This window comes from Lepidochelys kempii, chromosome 4 (genome assembly GCF_965140285.1).
Source record: "Lepidochelys kempii isolate rLepKem1 chromosome 4, rLepKem1.hap1, whole genome shotgun sequence".
In the NCBI taxonomy this organism is placed as follows: domain Eukaryota; kingdom Metazoa; phylum Chordata; order Testudines; family Cheloniidae; genus Lepidochelys; species Lepidochelys kempii.
In genome coordinates this window covers 57,080,394-57,101,637 of record NC_136383.1, presented here as the reverse complement: position 1 = coordinate 57,101,637, position 21,244 = coordinate 57,080,394, and the positions used below count along the sequence as shown (strand labels likewise).

Sequence of the window (21,244 nt, the reverse complement as noted above, 5' to 3'; positions counted from 1 at the left end):
AGGAATTTAGGCTCCTGCTGTCATTGCCTGAAGAGGGGGAAGAGCCATCTAGAGGGCTTGGGGCCCCAGTGCAGCCTGGAATATGATGTGGTTATTCTGTCTGCATTCTTCCAGTTAAATTCTTCAGCTTGAAGTATGACTAATTATTTTGCCAATGAGCAATAATGGACTTTTTACAGACCTGTTTTCTTCATGGAATTTTTAGTTATAAGAATGATCTTTTCTATAGGAATACATGTTTTCAACTTTTCCCTCCCATAGCATGAATTAGAGAATATAGAGCCAACTCAAGGACTTTCAATAGAAGCTTCGGTAACATTTCTTCAGAGATTAATCAGCCTTGTGGATGTGTTAATTTTTGCAAGCTCTCTTGGCTTCACTGAAATTGAGTCTGAGAAAAATATGTCATCTGGAGGAATTCTGAGACAATGCCTTCGACTGGGTAAGCAATTAAAAGTGCTTAATGAAGGAAAATGGATTTCTTCAAAATAATGTTAACTACCATTTAACTTTGTTTTTGTATATTTAAGGAGAATAGTTTTAGATGTTTATCATACTTCACTTAACCAAGTGTCTGACTTTTTGGCTACTAAATCTGAAGTTGTCTAACCTTTCAGTGACTTTTTTCATATGTTGTGTTTATTTACTTGCAGTTTGCCCCATAATAGACTTCTCTTTCCTACTCAAATAATACATACAAGCCTTTTTTATTCTGTATTTAAGTATTAAAATGGCTATGAATGTGGTTAAGTATTGGTAGGCACAGTGAGCTGAAATCCATATTCGGTGCATATTTTCATTTTGTCTATAAAGACGTCTGTGGGTTGAAAATACATCCCAAATAATTGGGTTTAAAAATACCAGGTTTCAGGAAAATGTCATCTTTAGCATATATGATGAAAATTCATCTTTAGATAAGTGTCTGAGGGGAAGGAAGCTTTAAGGAGGGTTTAAATTTTTGTAAAAATAATTCGGGAGATGGTGTAGACGGAGATAACAACTAGAAATGCAAATTTAAAATGAGTGTAATTCAAATGCATCATTGCATACTAGCCCCAGTGCATCCAGTATTATACATAGAGCCCTGTGCAGATACGAAATTTGCATCTGCATCCGTTCTGTGATCCACAATCATGGTCCCTGGATATAAAGCGAATATCCACAGATATTCAGGGCTCAAATTATACAGTATTTGTATAGAGTTGAATTGAGCAGAAAGAGTCTGTGGTGGAATCACTCAGAAGATATCCGGGAAAGGGGCAAATGGTCTAGAAATGGCAGCAAACAAGGAATATCTGGGTCCAGTTGACAAAATTGCTTCAGAAAAAAATACATCAATGCCAATTGTATATTAGAAGGGGTTTCTGGAATTATAAGGTATCCTTTGTATGACTGAAATGTAGCTCTAAATCTAAAGTCAGAGTGTCAGGAATCAGGGCCTGCCACTGAGCCTGGGACCAGCTAGATGACCTACAGCCAGTGATGAGCTGCCAAAATCTTAACAACGGGTTCCCTCCTCACCCCACAAAGGGGTGGTTGCCCACCCCCGCTGCCCCGGGACTCCTGCCCCATCCATCCCCCTCCCCTGTCTGGCCCCGGAACCGGGCAGGAGGGTCTCGTGGGCCACCGTAGTGGGTGGCCACCCCACCCCTAAGAGCCAGAGGCGAGGGGCGAGGTGGGGAGTCCCGGTGGTGCTTTCCTGGGGCAGCTCCCAGGAAGCATCTGGCAGGTCTCTCTGGCTCCTAGGGGTGGGGGAGCATAGCTAGCAGGGAGCAGGGCGAGCGGCCGCTCCCCCCACTGATCACATCAAAAGTGGCGCCTTAGGGCAAAAATTGGGGGAAATTGGTGGGTGCAGAGCACCGACCAGCAGCTCCCCGCCCGCACCTGGCCCCAGCTCACCTCTGCTCTGTCTCCGCCTCCTCCCCTGAATGCACCGCCCCGCTCTGCTTCTCCGCGTCCCCGCACCAGCTTCCTGCGAATCAGCTGTTCGGCGGGAAGCCGAGGAGGGCTGAGAAGCAGGCCGCGGCTTCCAGCTCAGGCCGAGGATGGCGGAGGTGGGCTGGGGCAGGGAGTGGTTCCCCTCTTCCCCCCCCCCCCCCCGCCCCCGGTTACCTGCTGCGCAGCGGGCGGCCCTCCTCCCCCCCGCAGCTCACCTCCGCCTCCCTGGGCCTGAGCAGGAAGCTGCCGCTTGCTTCTCAGCCCATCCCGGCTTCCCGCGCGAACAGCTGATTTGCGGGAAGCCTTGGGGGGGCGGAGAAGCAGAGCGGGGAGGTGCGGCGCGTTCAGGGGAGGAGACGGAGGTGGAGCGGAGGTGAGTTGGGGGTGGGGTGGGGAGCTGCCGTGTCCCTCGCGGAACAACCGGTTCTGAAAGGGCTTCTAAATTTAACAACCGGTTCTAGTGAACCGGTGCGAACCGGCTCCAGCTCACCACTGCCTACAACTGAATATCCTGATCAGCCAAGTGCCCTGATTGTCTGAGAGGCATCACCAGACCTGATCTTAAGCCCAGCAGCAGTACTGGGTCAGTGGCTGCTCAAGGTTCATGCCCTCAGCAACGATCACTCCTGTGCCTGCCTTCTTGCCTGCCTTGTTCCTGTCCTGCTCCAGCCTTCCTCCTTTTCCTGACTCCGGCTGTGACCCTTGGCTTTACTGCAGGTTCCTGGTTCCTGACTCCTGCCCTGCTCCAACTGCTAAGCATGATGACGGCCACTTCTCTGACTACTAGGCCTGAGTGTCCATGCTGTGGTTCATGACCGTCAGCTTCTCCTTTTCCAAACAATTAAATCATGGGACAAGTGCAACAGGGCAAACAGAAAAGTAAATTATTAGATCTGTGTACTTCCTTATTTGAAAATAGTGAGAAGATAAAACAAAAAAATGAGTTTTAAAAAAAACTAGAGGAGGAATAGGCTTAGTCTGAGAGCAATTGAGCAACAAAGTAGTAAATATTAGTATATGTCCTTTTTGTATGTCACACTAATGTATCATTTTTATTTTTCTTCAGTGTCAGTATACAAAAAAAATTTAGCTCATTTGTGTATCCAGTTGTACAAATGAAAATGTTTCAAAGAGAAAATCAGAATGTGAGGACTCAGCAATGCTAACAAATCCTTTTGGATGTATAAGTATTTATATGTGAAATATGAATTCTAATAACTATTTAATTACTCTGATTATTACTCTGATTTAAGTATCTCTTGAGCATTGTTTTTGGGCAACTTAAAAAGTAAATCTTTTTCTCTTATTTGTTTATTTAATCTTTTAATTTTTAATATAAACGCAAGCATGTTGTATTCCTTGCAGTGATGCACCAATGAGAAAAAATTACTTCCCATTATAACACATAACATATCCTTTCCTTTAAGTGTGTGCAGTGGCAGTAAGAAATTGTTTGGAGTGCCAGCAGCATGCACAAATGAAACCTATTGGAGAAACTGTAAGGAGTCAGAAAACAATGCAGAGCCTTATAGGAACAGGGAAGTCTGCAGCAAAGGCAAGTATATGACACCATTAAGTAAGGCAAACATTAATACTGCAATTAATGTGTACCAATGGCTAAGTTCCTATGTTTTTTGTTCCATTAACATGCAGCAGAAAATAAATGTGAATATTAAATCTTAAAGTAATTGTTTAAATATGTAAACATTGGAATCTTCCAATGTTGAAAAAAGTCTGAATCTGTCTTACTTTCCCAGGTTCCCCTATCCATATTTCTTTTAATATGAAATCTATATTGGTCACTGTGCCCTATGTACCATCAGTTTGAAGTGTGTTGATGAATAGTCTCCAGGAGAGTCATGTTTATAGGACTGGAAGGGACCTCAAGAGGTCATCTAGTCCAGACCCCTGCATTCATGGAAGGACTAAGTATTATCTAGGCCATTCCTGAGAGGTGTTTTTCTAACCTGCTCTTAAAAATCTCCAATGATGGAGATTCCACAACCTCCCTAGGTATTTATTCCAGTGCTTAACCATCCGGACTGTTAGGAAATTTTTCCTAATGTTCAACCTAAATCTCCCTTGCTGCAATTTAAGCCCACTGCTTCTTGTCCTATCCTCAGAGGTTAATAAGAACAATTCTTCTCTCTCCTCCTTGTAACAACCTTCTATGTATTTAAAAACTGTTATCATGTCCACTCTGTCTTCTCTTTTCCAGACTAAACAAACCCAGTTTTTTCAATCTTCCCTCATAGGTCATATTTTCTAGATCTTTAATCATTTTGGTTGCTCTTCTCTGGACTTTCTCCAATTTGTCCACATCTTTCCTAAATGTGGTGCCCAAAACTGGACACAATACTCGAGTTGAGGCCTAATCAGCTCAGAGTAGAGCAGAAGAATTACTTCTTGTGTCTTGCTTACAACACTCCTGCTTATATATCCCAGAATGATGTTCTCTTTTTTTGCAACAGTGTTATACTGTTGACTCATATTTAGCTTGTGGTCCACTATGATCCCCAGATTCCTTTCCGCAGTACTCCTTCCTAGGCAGTCATTTCCCATTTTGTATGTGTACAACTGATTGTTCCTTCCTAAAAGGAGTACTTTGCATTTGTTCTTATTGAATTTCATCCTGTTTACTTCAGACCATTTCTCCAGTTTGTCCAGATCATTTTGAATTTTAATCGTATCCTCCAAAGCACTTGCAACCCCTCCCAGCTTGGTATTGTCCACAAACTTTATAAGTATACTGTCTACACCATTACCTAAATCATTGATGAAGATATTGAACAGACCCAGAACTGATCCCTGCAGAGCCCTACTTGTTATGCCCTTGAAGTGTGACTGTGAACCACTGATAACTACTCTCTGGGAATGGTTTTCCAACCAGTTTTCATCCATCTTATAGGAGCTCCATCTAGGTTACATTTCCTTAGTTGTATGTTGTTATTACATTTATTTTGTTTCTTTAAAATAAAAACTATGAAACTGGTATTGTAGCACTACATATCCTACGGTTAGTGTTTCCGGGGGTGGTACTTTTATAAACAAGTTACAGAATTGGTTTCTCTTGAATAGAGTCCAGTTGACATTGTGACTGGTGGAATTTCTCCAATACGAGACCTTGACAGACTTCTGCAGGATATGGATATTAACCGGCTTCGAGCAGTAGTGTTCAGAGATATAGTGAGTTATGAAAAACCTAATAGTTGTTTTGTTGCTAAGTCTTTCTTTGTATTTTTCTGAATACTGCGCTGCAGCTACGTGCTAGGCTGCTGCTACATATTCTGTTATCTAATGGGTTCATAAATGACTCATGAAACTCTGTGGCCTGTCTGGGAGAGTTACAGAACAAGGGTTTGAGGTCAGATGAAGGGGCATGTTCACATGTATGTGCGGTACAATCTCTGCCCCTGTGGGGCATGAACTTGTTAAAATCTTTAGGAGCCTGAATCTCTGGAATTCTGCTTTCCTCATAAATGTTGCGTTCATTTTCATTAGTGTGTAGGTGTGAGTGCATATATATATATATAATACACACACACACGCCTGTATTTAATAATTTCTACAAATATGCACTCAGAAGGGAGCGTTTGTGCACGTTGTACACAAATACAGGCAAATACGTTAACACACATGCATTTCTTGTAAAGTATTACTGAAACTAAAAAAACCCCAGTCTCGTTTCTTTTTAAAATTGGGCACAATAGAATTTGTATTTCTGTTATGGTAATAGAGCTTTAAATTAGAAAGCCATATTCACTTCTGCTGCAGCTCCAGTTGTGGAATTAATCTGGGATATTTGGCCTACTGTATTACTTTTCAAAACTTGAAAATAATTCATAAATATTTTCCTCCTTTACTAAATAGACACTTGGCTTCACTTTACAGTAAGTGGTATTAATATCTTTGAGACAAGGAGGGTAAGGTAGTATCTTTTCCTGGACCAACTTCTGTTGGTGGAACATCTGGAACTGCAGAAGAGCTCTGTGTTGCTCGAAAGCTTGTCTCTTCCACCAGCAAGTCGGTCCAGTAAAAGATTACCTCACTCACCTTGTATGTCTCATATCCTGGGATCAACATGGCTACAACATAGCAAATATTAATAGGTTTGTAAGTATGTGAAAAAGTGCTGTGTGTGCGTGTATAATATATATTTGGTATAGTAATTTGGTCTGATCATCTTGATCATTTATGCAACATTAAGTCTAGTGAAGCTGAGGCTTAAACATTCGTAGGAAAAATAAAAAGGAATTTGGTCACAATTGTATTTCCCCCAATTTTATAGACTGGGTGAATAGTGACATTGTTCGTCCAGTGCTACACATAAGTTTAAATAATAAAATATCAAGTAAGATGCAACTTTGTCAAAATTTAGGAAACCTAAACTAGAGCAATAGATTCTTTGAGATGGTTTATATCCTCAATATAAGCATGATTGTATTAATGGATTGATTCTGCAACAGTGGTTTGTAGGTATAAATTCTTGTAAGTCAATTTTGCCCATGATGTTTCAGTATAACATTTGTTTACTCATTTCTATTTCTGGGCTACCATATGAAGAGAATATCCCACTGTTTAAATTGTAATGGAAAAATAAATGTTGTTCTTCACAGGAGGATAGTAAACAAGCTCAGTTCTTGGCCTTGGCTGTAGTATATTTTATCTCGGTCCTTATGGTGTCAAAATACAGAGACATACTGGAACCCCAGAATGAATGGAGGCAACCTCATCGTAGCCAGTCATTCAAGGGAACAGAGAATGGAAGTAGTGAGGCAATATCTACAGGTTAGTGACACAAGTGGGTTTGGTTACACATCACATGTCACTTATTATGACTTACAGTGCCTCATAGGACTTCATAGAATTCTACTTAAGGATGTACATAAATATATGTATTATAAACACTTTGAATCTACAAACTTTTGAAAGTGCCATTTAATTTGTTTTATCAGACAGCACTGAGAAAAACCTAGCTTGCAAATTGCTGATGTTGTCTATTTGTTGTCGTTGTTACCTCTGTAGGGCCTAGGAGCCATAGTCAAGAACCAGGACCCATTGTGTGAGGTCCTGTTTAGTGCATGATTAGTCTCATTGAAGCACATAAGTAATAGTGATCATTAACTTTAATAGGACTTTAAGTTAATCACGTGTATAAGTGTTTACAGAGTCAAGGCTGCATTTACTTTGTTTAAATTGTAGTAGTGCGTTCTTTCTTTCTTTTCTTCCAAAAAAGCAATTAGTTTTTTTTTTTTTCACCTTTTACTGTTGAGTCTGACTCCAACTTCTTTTCATTGTCTTAAATTTTATTCTCGTAGACAGTTTTTGAGGACTTGTCAGAGACTTGTAAAAGTGATTTTTTCCCTGTGAAATGAATTTTCAGTATAATCCTATGAACAAACTAGAAACAAACCTGAAGATAAATACAACATTCTTTAAGTATATATAAAATATTTTAGCAATGTCTTTATCACCTATTGATAGATCTTAGAAGTAATATGTATGATGTTGTTCTGTTAACAATGAACTTGAAATAATTTCCCCTTCTTTATTTGGGGGTAACAAGATGTAGAAAACCCATCTGCTACTACTGGTGCTTCAACTCCAGTATCAACAGAAGATTCTGAAAGTTCAGCACCTGTACGAAGAAGAGACTCGGGCATTGGAGAGGAATCAACTTCAGGTCAAGCAAACAATTCAGATGCTGTTGCTGAAGCAGGACCACAGAGTGCCAGTTCAGGTCCAGACGCTATCAGTGAAGTATTATGCACACTTTCTTTAGAAGTCAATAAATCTCAGGAAAACAGGAGTGAGGCAGGAAATGAGTTGACTGAGAAGACTGCATTTTCTGTACCATCTTCAAAAAATGTCAACGTAAAGGACATCCTCAGAAGCTTGGTTAGCACCCCAGCAGATGGTGCCACAGTGGATCCTACCCTTCTGCCGCCAACCTTCCTTGGAACTCTTGGTGATACTGCTCCTGAGCAGCATGTGCAATTCCGTTCCTTTGACAGGTAATGTATTTTCTTTATATTTTGTATTCTTTGCTTAAATTATAATGTAAGGTACAGAAAAATTTTGCTGCATAACAGTTTGACACTTTCCTGGTTATGTATCTGGTGAACAACCTGCATAATCTCACTTTGTAGTAATATAATGAGGGCCCAGATTTTTAAAGGTGTTTAGGTGCTCCACTCAGCATTGGAATGTCTAAGTAGTCTAAGAGCTGGTCTACACTGAAAACCTATATCGGCATAGCTGCATCTCTCAGGGGTGTGAAAAATCCACAGCCTGAGCCACATAGCTAGGCTGTCCTGCCCCCTGGTGTAGACAGGGCTTGGTCAATGGCAAAATTCTTCCACTGACCTACCTACTGCCCCTTGAGGAGGTGGATTAATTACAGCGATGGGAGAACCCCTCCCATCACTGTAGTGAGTATCTAAGCTGAAGTGTTACAGTCATTGTAGCATTTTAAGTGTGGACATAGCCTAAGTCTCATTTTCAAAAGTGAGCCTAAATACTTTGTAAAAATCTGGGCCTAATTAACTGATAAATATCTTATTATTTTATTTGTGTGACACTGGCTGTGATATTGCCATCACCTGAGACATGTGTTAAAACTGCAGCAAAATGAGGTATTCAGCATGAAGCTGTTGGAGTGTGATCTACAAATTGTTGGTGTAGTTCTCGTCTTTGGAAACTCTGTGCAAACACAGAGTGAAGGAAGTTGAACAATATAACTGACAGCATATTAAATTACTTCAAAAAGTGTCAGACACGTGAAAGTTGTCTTCAGGCCCATGAGTTACAACTGCTATTAACAAGGATTTAGTGTTTTTCACTAATAGCACTGGCTGAGATTGTTTGGATTCTCCATTGTAAAACCAGATACAGTTAGGCCGTATGAATATAAATTGTGTTGGTAGATATTAAAAATGAAAATAAGATGGAATACTTGCTAGATTTGTTGGCTAAAGGTATAAAACAAATATCACTTGGAATTAAAATTAAATATTGAATCATCTGAACTTGAAAGAATCAGCTATTAGTGAAAACTGGGGCTGCTTAATTTATTTTACGTTTGTCAGATTATAGAATTCCTAAAACACTCCAAAACATTGGAAGCCTCTCGTGCATGTTCTTCACTGACATAGCAATAATAAATTCTCTGAGTGGGGTATCCCTGCAATAATTTAAGAAGTGCTGATTTGTATAAACCAGCAAGGATGATAAATTTGATATTTTCATTATAGATGCTGTCAAGTCAAATTTTTGAAAACTTTTCAGATATAATTTTCACACTTTAAATAGAATGTCCTGATAGGTTATTTTAAATTGAGTATTTTTAAAGGGGGTTTTCACTCCCCTATTGGAAAGGGTTAAAGTGTTGCCAAAAAATTGGTTTAGGCCTATTCCTTCTCCCCTTTCTCTTTTTACTCTCGCCTGATTGCTGCCTGCCCACTTGCAGTTTCAACCCTGCTGTTGCTGTTACTGATGTAACATCTTGCAGAGTCTGCAGAAAGGGCATGGACCACCAACAGAACAACGCTGGAAAGTTCTGTCTATACTCTATACCAGTGTTTCTCAATGACCGGTCCATGGACCAGCACTGGTAACTGATATCTCTGACACAGTTTAGGAAGACAGCAAGCCGGTCCCTGGTATCAAAGTTGAGAAACACTGCTCTGTACTAAAAGAAAATGTGTTCATTAATGATGGGAATACAATGCTTACTCACCTAATGATTGCTGGCCTGCCTGTCCTTTATTCTGTGGAGCAAATCCCACTCTCAGAGTAACACCCTTACCCTTCATTCACACTTTCGCTCACTTGAAGTGAAAGTACAGCAGTCCCTTGCTTTTCTCTTCAAGATTATTGTTCTCCATACCTTACTGTTCAGCCTTGTTTGGTTGGTGACTCGTAAAATGGCTTAAAAAAACAGAAATCCTGTGAGACACCAGTCCTCTATGGCTGCAAAGAATTAGGGCATTTAGGTCACAGCAAGAATCCTGCATGGTATTTGGTTGCCAGAGGGGCTGTTATTGGAGAAATAGATGGTATTAGGGATGGTGATTCTTGGCTTGGCATCAGGAGCTGTGGTTATAATGGAGAGTGAGAAGTGCTGGTGTGAAATGGAGGACTGATTGGTGCTGGATCTCAGATGTGCCAATTAACTTAGTGCAGTGCTGTTTCAAAAGGCTATAGACCTGACTTAGCAGCCTCTGGAAGCTGTGGATTTTAGTAGCAAGACGACAGGAGGGCCAAAGAATTGCTGAGATTTGGGTGAAGGTGTTAGTAAGAGCAACATAAGAACAGGAGGAGGGGAGCAAGTTGTTCCTTTTTCTGCCCTAGTTTCCAGTGAGTCTTAATGTGTCCAGGATTTTGCTCCCTTTTTCCCCTCAGCAGTTGCCAGGCAACCCCCCTCATGGTCTCCAGGATCATCATGCTGCACTAGTTGAAGTGCTGTTCTGTTCCAGTAATACATCTGCTGGGTCTTGATGAAGTCTTTCCTTCTCTGAAAGCAGTACCAAATTAATAGTTATCCTGTGATACATTGTAAAACTCTAATGCTTCACCCTTTTGTTTTCATTAAATTTTTCTGTTATGTTGTCTGGATGGAAAATTTCTTCTGCTAAATTCCTTATGGTTATGCTGAACCATTCTTTCTTTAACTTTGGCTTTTTCCCTGCACATGACCGTTCTTGCAGATTCTGGTCTACTTATCCAAATTATAAGTTGGACAAATCAGTTGAACATACCCTGCATCAAGAAAGTGGAGATATCTAATATAGGATAAGAGTGTGTTAAGGAGAGAGGGTTTTCTTTGATGACAGTTTTAGCCCAAGTTTTTCACATTTAACTGAAACAAAGCTCAAAGGAAATTATCTTGCCATGACTACATTCATTTTTTCTACTCTAGCAAATGGGTTTTACAATATGCCCAGAAGGAAAATTGGTTTGCGCTATTTTAGATCAGGGAAGGGAGAGTGAATTACATGTAAGGGAATGAGGAATAAGCTCTGTTGGTTTCCAGGGGCTGCCTACCTCTACTTATCTCAGTTGTGGCAGTACAGCATAGGAGAGAAATAGTGTCTTAGATAGGGATAACCCAGATCCGTTAAGGGTAAAAATTGCCGCTTGGAACTCCTCCTAGCAGTCAATGAACAAATAAGTGCAATTTCTGGGTCACTGGAGTCGTGCTCAGGGTGAGGTAGTTCTGCCCACTAGTTTCATGACTGGAAGAAAGTGATAACAATTTAATCTGTCTCTTCCTTAATTTGAAAGCTTTTCAAAGCCTGGGCCTTATTTTTGTATGTTGCCTAGCAGAATGAGCACCTGATCATAACTGGAGCTCTTGGATGATACTGTAATCTGAATATTTAATAATTAGCTCTAAGAAATAAAACTAAACAAAAAAATCTGTTTGACAGTAAGTTCAGTTAATGTCAAATTGCTTATATGCCAATACATTAACATACAGCTCAGTGAGCAGACCGAACGAGTTATTTATTTCCACAAAAACAAAACAGAACCAAACCAAAATACCTTGGTTAAAAACTCACACAAACTGATAAAAGCAAGGGAATAACCAATTAAAACATTGTTTCTCAAACTTCTCTTCAGGAAAACAAAACCAGTTTTGCCCTGCCATGTGGTATTAAAGGTCTACCTCAATTTACATCTTCTGTGGCTCTTCACATCTACTTTGGAAAACATTTGCTGTAGGTCTTTGTTATATATTTCCTCTTCTTTCCGACATGCTTTGGGCAGTGAAACAGATGATAAAGCAGACATACAAATAATCATTGTCATTTGAATTAGCACCTATTGTTTGAGGCTCTGTGTAAACTTAGCAGATGTCTCTGAAGTAGGTACATTGTTCATATTTTGAAGGTTTTACTCACAACCATAACAGCTAGAGAGTATTTTTAATGAAAATGATAGCTGCTCAACACTCATAATTGCACTTTAAGATGCTCTAAAAATAGGGGATATGTTTCTGTTTTTTTTAAAAGCAAGTGGCCAACTCATGTGAAATTTCACACAGTATTAGTCTTTATGCCCTTGAATTATCTGGATTTTTTTTTCTGTCTGAATTTTAACAGGAGTTGTTTAAACTTGGGCTCTAGCTGAATTTTTTTACTGGGCAGTCTTATTTTTCATTGTTGACTGATATCTCTTGAAAAAAATGGTCCGTTGGCACAAAAATTGGTAGCGGGCTGGTGCCACGGTGTGTGTGAGTGATGGATTTACGGTCATTTTTAACTGTTGCCAACATTGTAACTGAATATTTGTACTGTGCTCACAAACCTGATTGATTATCTGGAAAGGTGCTGGGCCACATGCAAGCTTGATTGACTGATATATTGGGGATGGACCAGACACGCACAATTTTCTCAGTTAGGAGCTATGTTCTTGTTAGATTTTATCCAATAGAGAAGGGTATGTGCACAGCTGCTGATAAATAAAATATTTTACATCAGCCGCTGTACTTCTATCCCCTGTAGGTCTGTGCCCTCTATCTTGTACAAGTCTGACATCCAATCAAGTATTTAAAAAAAAGAAAATCAATACACAAACTTTTCTGTGAAGTAGTTAGGGTTGCTACATGGATACATATTGGAGACAAACCCAAAAAAGCAAGACAATGGAGAGAGAAGCTACCTAACAAGAAATACTCTCTACCCCTCCACTCACAAGCACACACCTTTACATTTCCACAACTACCACACTCTGTAACCTTAACTGTCACTCTCTCCTCAAGGAGATGAGCTTTCTTTAACTGTTGTTTTCGTAGACCCCCTCATCAAATGACTTTGACCACACACAACTGACTACTGCACTAAAACCTACAAGTGTTAGTGTTGGTGGAGTGAGAGAGAGGGAATATTCCAGTAATAGGGTGTGTGCAGAAGAAAGAAAAGGTGGCTGAGTCAAGGTTGTGATGGCGGCAAGTTGTGTGCTGTTGAATGGAGGAGCAGAAGGTGTGTACAATTAGGTGCCAAAACTTTTTCTTTCCTTGCTTTTGTAGATTTGTGTCAGATGTGTCGTGTGCGTAGTGACGCTGACTGCTTCACAATGACGTTTCTGGGGTATTGGTTTCCTATGCTTTTTTTATGCTTAATTGAGGGGGGTGCTGGTGTGAGGAAGAGGTCAGGAGCCAGTGGAGGGTTGAAATGTAGCCGCCGATATACATATTTTATCCATCAGCAGCAACACATAAGCCCTTGGGTCAGCATCAGTGCACTGCTAGGTTGTGTAACTTTTCATTTCCTTACTTTCATGGTGTCAGGTAGACAAAAGTGCATAATGTATAAGTGAAAGCTTTACCCATGTCAATCTAGTAGTGACATGCACAATCTCACATCTAGAGTAAATCTGTTTATTTGTAATGTGACACAAAGATAACTAGCTCATAAATCAAGAGTTTTAAAATCAATTTTTAACATAGTAAATAATACTTGATAAAGTAGCTGGGTATGTAATTTCTACATTAAAAATGTAGAAAGGAGAAAATCAGCAGTTTCACGAACACTTGAGGATAACTGTATTTAATGCAAAACTATTTTAAAAAGTAAGTTTTGGCTCTGAAATGATATCCACATCTACTGGGCTTTTCTGGTTGGGGTGGGTGGAATAGGTTATGACCTTTTTACAGGAAGCTGCAGCAGAGTTAGAAGGAATAGCTTTTAGTTCTGAGGGATCACCAAAATACTAACAGTACAGTGAGAAACTTTGGAAGGGCAGATTTCAGGATGCTCTATGCAACTTACTGAGTCTGGTTTGCATTTAATGTATTGTCTGGTGGCAAACACAAAGCTTGGTAAGTTAACTACTTTTTTTTTTTTTGAGACACCTTGTTAAAAGTTGTTCCCATGTAGCAGTTTACCAGTGGAGTATCTCTGGGAATTTCAAAGCATCTCTCTGATCCTGCATTTATCTCAGGAATGCTGTGTCAGAAATCAAAACTCTCCTCATATCTTAAGGATTATCAACTTCCCAGCCATAGCTGGAGAGTATACAGTAACAGCTATGTGAGTGAAATCTTGCTGAAAGGCTGCCAGGTTGCAGGCTTTTGCAAACAACAAGGTGTGTGTGTTCATTCCCATGCCAAAAATCTTCCTCTTATCTTATGTGAAGATCCAATATGGTGATTAGTGGGTGCCAGGGGTTTATCCTGATAAAGTTCAAGGCCTGGGCTGGCTTTTTCAGTAGATCCACAAAGACAGTTAATTAACACAGTCCAATTGCAGTATGTCCTGAGACTGTTTTTTGTAGACAAGAAAATGTTACTAGTGTCTCAAGAAAAGAGGACTGATGGAAAACTAAAAGCAACACTTGTTTTCAGAGTTTCAAAACAAAACAAAACAAAAACCTGATGAGGTTTTTCTCTCTTGGTTAGTCTAACAACCTATTAACCTATTACTTGCCTTGTTTATCATGTGACTCTCTCCTGACTTCTGCTACTCTTTGTGGACAAATTCAGTGATCATGGAGTTTGGGGAAGCAGACATTGAGGTTATAAGAGAAACAGATGCTTAAATCATGGCTCTTCAGTGTGGTGCTTAAATCTGAGGCTAAGCTTTAACTTGCAAAACAGATATTTTTATAAGCTTGCTTACTGCTTGGAATGTCACATGTGTAAGCTGCTTAGTTTGGGTCAATCTGTGCATTTCCCACTGTCATGTGAGACCTTTTTCAGTGGTTGTATTTTAGATAATGAGTTATATGGATTTTACATAATTTATGTACAGAATAAACACACACAAATATCTCTTGGCAAGGTTTGAAAAGGTTGGAAAAGGTTTAGCTGGAAGACTAAATCTACTAGAAGTACTGGAAATAGGGACAAAAGGTGATCATGGGAGAGCTCTACTAACAAAGGCTAGGAGTAGTTCCCTAGTGAGGAGCTCATCTCTCTTGCCACCCAACTCCTGGGCTAAGAGAGTGGGTAGGTTTTCTACCAGTGTGCTGGCAGTGGCCCCTATATGGGGGCTCCATCGTTTGTATCATCCCCGAGCTAGCTCTGTCAAACGTATGTGAAACTCCACTCCATTTAGCATCTGTCCATGTGAAGGAGACTTTTGTCTTTTCACCCTCCTCCAGAGTCTTTTGGCTGCTGTGAAAATGCTCAGATCTATGGTGATGAATGCAGGCTGCCTGGAGGATGGGATTGCACTGTTTCTCTCCTTCAGCCTCCAATATTTAGGATAATCTTTTCTTGAGAATATCTCCAGTGCTTGCCTCTGATCATAGCTTTCCTGAGTAGCGGCATGAAATTGACATGGTTTTGGTGTTTTACTGCAACTTACAGGATTCCATTTAGAGCTGGCGATGTAATTATTTACAAACTGAAAACTTAAATTTTGTTGTAGAAAAAAATTGATGGCAGGTTCTCTCTGACACCTCGCAAGTGGATTTTTAAAGCCCCCCATAAAATGATGGGATAGAGCCCATACTCTTTCCCTCCCCCTTTCCTCCAAACTGTAGACTGTAGTGTTTTGCCCATCTGATCCCTGATGGGGCTGTGTGGCACACTCATTTTTTACCTTTCTCCCAGAGTGTGTAGAGAGAGAGAGGGAAAGGAGACTATCCACAACTTATAACAGAGCCAGTAAGGTGACAATGTGGGTATGTCTACACTGCAATAAAACACCTGCCCATGTCAGCTGACTTAGGCTTGTGAGGCTCAGGCTGTGGGGCTCCAAAATTGCAGTGTAGACATTTGTGCTCGGGCTGGAGCCTGGAGTCTGGGACCTCGGGATCTTCTGTTTCTGTAGGAGAACAAACAAGCTGCTTCACTGGTATTCCTATCCAACGTGAAAAGTGAGACACTAGAAATCAAATCCTAGTAAATTTCCACATGCCAGTGGGAATTAAAATTAATATATTGATTTCTAAATTATTAAGAAGCCATCAGGTAGGCTTGATTCACATTTTTTACTTTGAGTCAAGCTCAAGCAACCTGTGCAATTTACATTACATTTTTCAAATTAAGTGTAAGCTTATCACTTTACTAATAAATAAGCAGGGGAAAAGGTACTTGGAATTTTTTTTTATATTTAGAGGTATTTTGCATCTTATCAAAACAAATAAAAATAAGCATTCTAAAAATTGAGGAATAGATGACTGTTTAAAGAATTTGGATGAATGGATTCTTAGTCTGTAAGCCTTTTGTCTCTGATGGAAGCCACTGCTCAGTTTGGTGATCTGTGCTCATTCAGCAGTGAATAATTGTCTGCAACACAAAGCCTTCCTACACTTCAGCATAATTGGGACTAATAACACACTGACCTTCTGGCTAAGATGTATTTATGGTGGCTGGCCTACACTGTATCTGACCTACGTTTATCAGTTTTTGTGCTATAAATTCTTGCTTTAAACATTAAAGATTTGGTTTTAAATTAAAGAAGAAAAACACCTGAAGTAGTTGAGTTAATGAGACAATCTACAGAAGCCCTTTTAATGTTTATAGATGTGTTGAGGCAGAGCTTTGCTCAGAAAATGTGTAAGACTATTTTGTTTATGGTATTTTTCTAATTTATATTAACTTTCCCATATCTGAAGCAATTAGTATTATAATTTGCAAATGTTAGGTGATGAAGGAATATAGAATTAAATGAGGTGGTTCCATTTTATTAAAGAAATAAAATTAATTGATGGGTAATCTTGCATGCGATCAAGGTACTCAAGATGATGGTCATCTTTGAACCTAGGACATGAATTTGGTGTGTGAAAATAACCCAACATTCCCTATAAACATGGTAAAATGTAAAATAGGAACTATGGAGGCTTGTAAATAGATTATTTCTGTAGATCCAAGAGTTTCCCACTTTTAAAAACATAATTCACCAATCAATTAATTTACTAAATGAAAGGAAAACATCTTGTTTGTGTGGTAACCTACTTAAAGACAAAGCAGGTGCTCCTCAATTTTAGTGGACTAGAAGGTATTTTTGAATACTTGGATATTTCTTAAGATTATTTTGTTTAACATTAGATTAATATGATGCATATTCCATAGTTTCTACATAATTTATATTTTATATAGACATTTATCTTAAAATAATGGGTTTTCTAGTGCCTCATGAATTGTCTGTCAGTTGGCACTTCTTTAACTCCAAGTATCTTAGCACTGAAATAACTGTTTTTTTGTGACCAACACCAGAACCATTTGCACTAGTTATGGAGCAGTTAAACAAGTAACATATATTTCTTTATTTGAAAGTTGTTATATTTCTACTTAGCTATGGAGAATGAGAATATATCAATATCACTTTCTAAGGAACTGTATAAGAATTTCTCACAGGATCATAAAGTTTAAACAGAGGACCCTTAAGTACTGGATCTATGATTCAAATGTACTCTTGTGCATCCCAGATAATAGAAAGCAAACAAATCTACTTATAATGAGCATGCCTTGGTAACATGCCTTCAAGAGGCCCTTGAGTTGAACCTCTAAAAAATAAATCCTGTGGCTATAATCTTGTTTGATAAACTCTCTTTAAACTGTGTATAAAAAATAAAGGAAAGATGCAGAGTATAGATGGATTACATAAAAAATACATTAAATACCAGATTAAAATAAATGGGTAATATGACAGAGTTTAGTTGCAAAAGGAATATGTTAAGGCACTCAAAGATTACAGTTAATTCTTTTTGAGTTCTCAGCTAAACTCTTGACTCAGGAGACCTTGGCAATTGCAGGTAACAGAGAAGAGAGCAAGTTCAAAGATTTACTACGTAAAACTTTTGGGCCCATCCCAGCTCATCTCAGAGGGTAACGTCTGGCTGATATTTTCTCTGGGTGCCAGTTTAGCATTGTGAAATCTACTCGCTCCTTTATGTGTTGGGTACGGTTTACACTGAAAGTACAGCGGGGCAGGGAAAATATTTTCCGCTTAGATTCCATCTCTCATGATGCACTACAGTATTCCCTCTTGCTGAGCCACTGTGGAAGTCCCTGATTGAGGTGCATCGTGGTAGATACAATCTTGCTGGAGAACCGGATTTATAGAGGAGAATGGGGACACTCAAAATGCAACTTCCATGAGACACCAACATGTTTATACATTGAATTGTTTTGCTGTACCAAAAATTTTCCTGTTTCAGATATTAGGGGTTTATTTTGACAAAAATTCAAAAATTTCTATGGAAAGCAGATAGTTCTTGTGAAAAAACAATTTATTGAAATAACTTTTATGGAATGTTTTTGACCAGCCCTAACTGAGAGGCAGTTTTTCTAACGTCCTCCAGGGTGGATATATATAAATCTTTTTACTGAACTGCAACATATGCTCTTCTGTACACTCAACTTTGGGATGTTTAATGACTCTACTTCTTACCACTTGAATTCAAGTAGATCACTTACGGTGCTGAGCCATTATCTCATGGTTAGTTAAAGCTTAATTTTCTTTTCTGTTTTCAGTTGCAAGTTTCCATTCTGATAAGGAATAATGATTGTAATTAAAAAAAGCCTGTGAAGTTCCCTAATGATAATTGTTTGTGTGCGTGTGTTATAGTGTCAGATTTGTGAAGCAGTTACTCATTGTTTCCTTTGCTGTCTGCTGAGCTCTGAGAATGTGTTAGAGAATATTATGGGTGGTGTGTGTATATCCCACTATCTTCATATACCTAGTGAATGTGAATAACAACTGTTATAGTTCTCTCTACAGATGATTTTAGAGGCAAGAGGGCACATTTTGATCATCTGCTTTGAACTGCTGCACATGACAACGCAGGAAAAAAAAGGGATCCCTGATTGCTTTAGCTGTAGGTGCACCTCTCCTTAAATGGCAGTGCAATCTCTGGAAACTTGGTGTAACTAAACCATTGATAAGTTCAGCTACACTTAGCACAGTAGTAGTAGTGTTTGTATCGGTGTATGAAGAAGAACTATGGTGTAGCATTGTGTTGGACACAACACAGAAAATGACAGCTCGTATTTATGATTGGCCATGCCTGGTTTTGTTTCAGCGTTTATTGCCAGTTCTAGGTTGGGAGAATTGAGGTTGTGGGATGTGGTTTTGGAGAAATCTTTAAGTTTCCCTCCTTGGTTTTCAGAGGATTAAGTATAGGTGCATTTGATGGAAGGGTATTTATCACTTTTGGTCAACCTTAACTTGGCATGATCATAGTTTTGTGCAGTGAATAGTGTCCAGTTCTGGTACTGTGACTCATATATCAGCCCTAGGGTTGCCAACTTTCTAATTGTTGACAACTGGACCCCCTCTGCCCTGTCCCTACCCCGCTTCTTCCCCTGAAGCTCTGCCCCCCATTCGCTTCTCTTCCACCCTCCCCATACTGCTCACTGCCCGCCCTCATCCTCGTAGCTGGATCTTCTCCACCTCCCTGCCCCACCACTGGTCTCCCTCTGCTTTGGAGCTGTAGCCTGACATGGAGCCTGCCTTCCTGCCAAAGAGATGCAGGTAGGAGGCAGCCTTTCCCTTGCTGCCCGCAGTAACTGGACTTTTGATGTCTGGTCAGTACATCTGACCCAACACTGTCAGGTTCCTTTTTCGACTGGACCTTATGGTTGAAGACTGGGCACCTGGCAACTCTAATGAGCACATTTCTTATAGACAATTATTACAGAAGGTTTATGAAGTCTTCCAAAATTCCTTCGATCTCAAAACTTAGTACATATGCTCTTAAGCTAGAGAAGGAAATCCTAAAATCTAAAATTAACAGAATCTGATCAGCCATTTATGTGTGATACTTTCAGAGAATCCAGGGCTTTCCCTACTCTACAGATTTGGAAGCCACAGTGGCTTCATAATTGCTAGGGGCCTATCAGTGTAGTTTTCATAGCCATCTTAAAGGTTACTCCTGGGGGAATTCTGTGCTACTGTGCAATGCAGAATTGTGCAGAAATTAATGTTGTGCACACAGAATTTCCTTTTTTCCCCACAGAAAAGGGCTGCAGAAATGTTGGCCGTCACTAGGGGCTGCTGGACCTAGCAGAGTCCAGCTTGCAAATAGAAGACAAGGCCAGGAGGAGGGGGAGGGAGCTTAGAGGACTCCTGGCAACTACAGTTCTCCACACACCCTGAAGGAAGAAGGTGGTGGCACACTGGAAACTCCGTGGAAACCCGGGACCCAGTATCAGGCTGTTTCTCACTCTGGATCCCTGGTCTTAGGGGATGTGAGTGTCTGGGTTGTGGGGGATGCGTCTGGGCTCTGGGGTGTAGAGTGTGTGAATATTTGGGTCGGGGGGAGGGGGAGCCTGCTCTGAAGGGTAGCAGGTGTGAGTGTCTGGGCTGGGGGGGCATGGCTGGTCTCTGGGGGGGGTGTGTGTGTGGGTATCTGGCCCCCTGGCTGGGCTCGGGAGGGGGAAAGGGGGCAGAGAAACAGGAACTGGGTTGTCGTAGGGGTTTCTTTAACTCTTCTCCTGGGGGAATTTTTGTGTGTCTGTATTATTACAGATATACCTGCTGACAGGTATTTTGAAATAAATTACCAAAGTCACTGAAACTGCTGTCATAATATAGTGTTATTTTTGACAAATAAAATGTGTAGAATTTTGCAAAATTTTGAAATATTGTGCATAGAATTTTTTATTTTTTTGCACAGAATTCCCCCAGGAGTGAAACGTGGAAGGCCTCTTGTTTTGATGATTCCTGAGAACTGACTGGTTTAGAAAAATCCTGAAAACATATGACACTATAAATGAAAAAAGAAAATGTAACACATGTTTTGTTCTTAAGTTAATTTTGGTACCTTCCAGTATTAAAATAATTGCATTGATGTAGGAGAGAGAGCTATTCAACAACAAGCTATTATGCCTACACAATAACTACCTTGTCAAAAGTTTTAGTGGCTCCAGAATTTTATCACCAAACTATTTCCCTGCTTTTATATTAGGATCCATTCCAGTTTTCTTGTAATGCACTTTGTGTTTGTTGGTAGGAACTTGAGAAAATGCTACTGTAACTCTTTTGCAGGTAAGGAAACAAATGTCTCCATGTTTTACATTAAGGTCTGATACAGACTATGTGAACACATCTGCATTCATGAAATATAGATCTCTGGATCCTAGTTAAATATTTGTATTGAGTATTTTGACAATAAAACAATTTAAATCCAGCAAGGAAATGCACATGAAATTTACTAGTGTGAGTCAGATGCTGGGGGCACATCCTAATATTAATAGTATACCCATGTTACTAAAACCCAGTAAATATATATTGCTCTCCTATCTCCTTCCTGGTTTTTGAACTTGTCCTAAAGAAGAGCAATAATAGTGTCTTAGTATTGCATGTCTAGAGGGATATTGTCTGTTTTATGCTCTGTAATGTAAGGCATG

General features: G+C 39.8%; 1 protein-coding gene across 3 annotated transcripts in view; it reads left to right on the top strand.

Moving 5' to 3' along the window:
• LRBA (LPS responsive beige-like anchor protein) overlaps window positions 1-21,244 on the top strand; it is a 558,089-nt gene that overhangs the window by 122,304 nt on the left and 414,541 nt on the right. For all 3 annotated transcript variants that reach the window (XM_073341330.2, XM_073341331.2, XM_073341329.2), the window contains exons 26-30: window positions 262-442; window positions 3,366-3,493; window positions 5,017-5,124; window positions 6,555-6,726; window positions 7,505-7,952. In XM_073341330.2, coding sequence (XP_073197431.2) covers window positions 262-442; window positions 3,366-3,493; window positions 5,017-5,124; window positions 6,555-6,726; window positions 7,505-7,952 — 1,037 coding nt within the window. The remainder of the gene's footprint in view (window positions 1-261; window positions 443-3,365; window positions 3,494-5,016; window positions 5,125-6,554; window positions 6,727-7,504; window positions 7,953-21,244) is intronic.